Source organism: Corvus brachyrhynchos, unplaced genomic scaffold (genome assembly GCF_000691975.1).
Source record: "Corvus brachyrhynchos isolate BGI_N302 unplaced genomic scaffold, ASM69197v1 scaffold25, whole genome shotgun sequence".
In the NCBI taxonomy this organism is placed as follows: domain Eukaryota; kingdom Metazoa; phylum Chordata; class Aves; order Passeriformes; family Corvidae; genus Corvus; species Corvus brachyrhynchos.
In genome coordinates, this window is record NW_008238313.1 from 71,309 (window position 1) to 75,297 (window position 3,989).

The following is a 3,989-nucleotide window of genomic DNA, read 5'->3' on the forward strand; positions in this document are numbered from 1 at the left end:
ATGCCCGCGGCCCCAGCGCCCCGGGCACCGCGTACCGCCCGGCCGGGCCCCGGGGAAGGGCCCTCTCCGCGGCTGGTCCCAGAGGCCACGGCCAGAGGGACCCGGGCTGTCCCCCACCATCGCAGCTCGGGGGTCTTGCTAGAAGCACCGCCCGAGTGTCACCGAATCTCCGAGGAGGGTAAGCCAGAGGCCATCACCACACTGTCACCGTTTTCCCAGAGGAGGGGCCTAGGGACAGGGAAGACCCGTCCTTGCTGCAGCCTGGAGTGGGAGGAGAGGCCCCAGCAAAGGTGCAGAGCTGTGCCAGTGGTGACATGGATGACACGAGTGCCATGACTCTGCTGCACCACAGATGGCACACACAGAGTACTGGGGGCCTGGTTTATTAGCATCCATGCAGCTGCCCTGACTATTGATCCACATTCTTAACACGCAGGACCACAGGCACTGAGGTGCATGGGATCATGCCCAAGTCTGTGATGACCAAATCCACCAGGTCTGGGGGCGTCACATCATAGACCAGGTTGAGAAGGCGTAGGGACTTGTTCTCTGCCCAGCCCCCAAGCTGGGCCTGGCCCTTCCGGAGCACAATCAGGTCATCAGGGTCATCTGCAGAGAGCGGAGAAGCCATCAGAATCAGGAGGAGGGACAGCACCTCTCCACCCTGCCCCTGGAGCAGCACACACCACCACCGCCTGCTAGGTGCCTCTGCCTGCAAGTGGTGGCCCCTTGCCCAGGAAGAGGGATGGCAGGGCAGAGCAGCCTGTCAGGGTCCACAGCAGGGAGTGGAAGAGAAGGGCCCAGGTGGGAGGAAGGGGACAGAAGCCATACCCAGCTCATTGGAGACAAAAGAATCTGTCTGCACCCGCTCGCAGAACTTGTAGGTCTCGCAGCAGACCAGGACGGGCACGTTGTAGGCCTTGGAGACCAGTGCGATCTGCGATGTCCCCACCCGGGACATGACAGAGCCATTGGCGAGGAGTGCATGGGCTCCCAGCAGCACTTTGGACACCTGTCAGAGAAGCACAGGGATCTGTCAGCACCTTCAATCACACTGCAACCTCCCTCGCCCTCGGCACAGCCCCTCACCTCAGGCAACACATAGGAGATGGCGTTGATCATCACGTAGGTGCAGTGGATGCCCTTCCGTACCAGGCGGCGCAGCGTCTCCCGCCCCTCCAGGCGTGGCCGGCTGTCCACCACGATCACGCGGAACGCGCGGCCCTTCTTGGCGTGGGCGTCGCACAGTGTGCGGTTCACCAGGGAGGAGCTGATGGGCGCCAGTCAGGAGCTGCCCTGTCCCATCAGACCAGGCTCCTGCCTGGCCACGATATCCACCCTCATCCTCATGAGTGCTGCCCCTTCCAGGACCCTCCTGCCATGATGGCTCCCAGGGCCTGTCTCCCTGTCTCTGCACAAGGAAGCACCCCTGGGAAAGGTGATGGATGTCTCAGCTCTCCCTGGAAGCAGCACTGACCACCACAAGGGACTCTGCCACTCCACACCCTCTCCCAGTTTCCCTCTCACAACACTCCAGGCCTGCATTGGCCTCCTGCCCCTGCTCCTTCCTCTGCCTAGGATACATATCATATCTGGACTCTTGCTTCAGCAATCTCTGGTTCTTTTCCCCACCTCTACTTCCTGGGACACAAACTTCCATATTTTTGCTTCCCGACATGTGACTTTGTTGCAGTTTGCTTAAAATCCAGTGAACAACCCTGGCTGTTCTGTAAGTGCCCTGGGTGAAGGGAGCTGTGACTCTGGGGTTCTTGGAACCCAACTTCAGACATACCAGGTAGGACAGTGCTGCACCCTGTGCAGGACCATCACAGCCTCACCCCCCATGCTGTTCCATTCCCCCCTCCTACCCGCTGGATCGGCTGCCTGCGCTCTGTGCTCACCATCCATATACCAGTATCACGTCATGGTCATTGATCTTCTCAAAGGCAGACCTTGAGATGGCCTCAGCTGCCAGGACAATCTTCTCTCGCAGGTATTTGTCGATCATGTCCTGGAGCTTCTCCTTTGCCTGGGGACAGACAGACATCACATACAGACTTTCTTGCTCTCTGCAACTCCCTGATTTGAGCCAGGTGGGGATCAGACTCTTTCCATTGGTAACAAGCTTTCAACTCCACTGCAGCACTGTTCCCAGTCCGTATCCCATCCCTGCTCAGCTCCTTCACCCAGGGCCTGGAGCCTGCTACTCAGCAAGGCCACTCACCTCCTCCTCTCTCAGGGTGTCAGGCAGGCATGATATCTCCTTCTTGAGGAACTTGATGGCATTGCCCATGCTGGCTGAGAGTGGCCGGCACTGGTTGAGGAAACTGCAGAAGGAATGGACTTAGCTCCAAAGAAGCCTGGAGGGCCAAGACAGGGAGAGGGAGGGTGGGCAGGAAGGCAGAACCCTGGGAAAGTCAGCCAAAGTTTGGACCCACAGACATGAACAACAGACCACACTCTGTGGAGCTTTGGGCCCTCTGCTCTGACATTGGGAGCCCTCACCTGATATGCGGCTTCAGCTTGGCCACCAAGTCTCGTGACAGCTCCTCATTGGGGGGAGTGGAGTAATCCCGGATCAGCTGAGACAAGTAGAAAGGGAGTATGACCTCAGGGCACCTCACGGTAGGGTATGCAAGCACCCTGCCTGACAGGCTGCAGTCGAGATACACATGTCCTGCACAGCTTGACACACTACCTGGAGGGGCCAAGGGTGCTCCAAGGACTCAAAACAGCAGTGGTAGTGCCAGAAAAGGACCCCACCCCGGCATGATCCAAAGGAAGAGGCTGATGATGACTGACCACAGACACAGCCTCAGTAGTCAGGGAACAGGAACACACACCTGCACCCAGCACAATGTCCCTTGCTGCCAGGTAGCTGCTCAGGTACCTGTTTGAAGACTTCCAGCAATGCGATGCAGCGGGCGTTGGAGCCATTGATGATGCCCTGAGAGTACTGGAGGCCGAGGCGTACCACTGCTGGGTGGATCACTGTGGAGGGGATGCTGCAGGGACCAGTGGGAAGGAGCTGTCAGCACCTCTGCAGCCCAAAACACTCAACCCATTGATGAGCCCCAGCCCAACAACCTGAGGGATGTCCCAGGAAAGGAACTGGCGGTAACCTGAGGAGCCAGGCTCACCCCACAGCCCCTTTTTCTGTGGCCCTGCACTCACCTGACAGCAAAGACATTGGGCTGCCCCTACTGTCACTCCCCAAAGCGAGCAAAACGTCCCCCCACCACTCCATCAGGTGTATCCCACGTGCAGGACTATGACAACCCTCCTCCAGAGCCATTCTGCAGCCAGGCCAGCCAAAGCAGAGCCCAGCATTGCCAGAGACCTGGGCTGGGGAGGCCTTGTACCTCATCTGCTGTGTCAGTGGCTTCTTCCGGCTGTACTGGTGGAGGTGGGAGAACAGGTTGACCTTGGTGCCATAGTCCTGCCTCAGAGGTACCTGCAGCCGAGTGTTGTGATGGCTCACCCAGTGCTCTGCTCATTCCAGGGCCACCAGTCATACCCAGCACTTGTTCAGGGCATGCAAAGTTTCCCTCTGCCCACCATGGGCCTGCCCAGGCCCTCTACAGCACAGCTGCCCCGGGTGTGCAGCCTGTCGCCCAGTCCTCCTCCTACCTGCTGCCGCTCCAGCTTCTTGGCCAATTTCCTCTGGGCAGCAGGGTCATCCACCTGCACATGCTCTGGCAGCCGCTTCACCACTGTGAGGACAGCTGAGGTGAGGCCAAGCTGCTTTGGTGCACCCCCAAATTCAGGGAAGGCAGAGCAGGGAGAGGCAGCACCCAGGGACAGGCAGAACCCAGACCGTGGATGCATCACGTGGGCATCCTCTGCCTGCGCCCACCCCAGACCCTTCCATCCCACTCACCCACCCTCTGCACCCCGTGGTGATGACAGCCTTACTGGACTGGGGCTCGGTGGGGCTCTGCCGGGGCTTGGCCGTCGTGGCTGCCTGGCTCAGCTCTGCCTTCCTGGCC

The 3,989-nt window shown here is 59.5% G+C and overlaps 2 protein-coding genes across 3 annotated transcripts in view; both read right to left on the bottom strand.

Annotated features, from left to right (window-relative positions):
- GTF3C2 (general transcription factor IIIC subunit 2) overlaps nt 1-120 on the bottom strand; it is an 11,227-nt gene extending 11,107 nt beyond the window's left edge. The window contains 1 exon segment of the mRNA XM_017733709.1: nt 36-120. Coding sequence (XP_017589198.1) covers nt 36-120 — 85 coding nt within the window.
- Nucleotides 121-367: 247 nt separating this feature from the next.
- Nucleotides 368-3,983, bottom strand: EIF2B4 (eukaryotic translation initiation factor 2B subunit delta). 2 transcript variants are annotated; one of them, XM_017733686.1, is made up of 10 exons: nt 3,916-3,983; nt 3,631-3,713; nt 3,363-3,454; nt 2,891-3,005; nt 2,506-2,582; nt 2,225-2,327; nt 1,902-2,029; nt 1,090-1,270; nt 832-1,012; nt 368-609 (listed from the first exon to the last, which is right to left on the bottom strand). In XM_017733686.1, coding segments are annotated over exons 1-10 (1,161 nt in total). In that variant the 5' UTR covers nt 3,917-3,983; the 3' UTR covers nt 368-409. The 2 variants fall into 2 exon arrangements, with proteins under 2 accessions (XP_017589175.1, XP_017589176.1); XM_017733687.1 differs by having other exon boundaries at nt 3,885-3,964.
- Nucleotides 3,984-3,989: the final 6 nt, after the last annotated feature.

Bases quoted from the DNA above. Each gene is read 5' to 3' on its own strand.
- EIF2B4 (XM_017733686.1), bottom strand. The intron at 1,271-1,901 runs GTGAGCACAGAG...GGCGCCCATCAG, and splicing joins GTGATACTGGTATATGGATG to CTCCTCCCTGGTGAACCGCA. The intron at 610-831 runs GTATGGCTTCTG...CGCTCTCTGCAG, and splicing joins TTTTGTCTCCAATGAGCTGG to ATGACCCTGATGACCTGATT.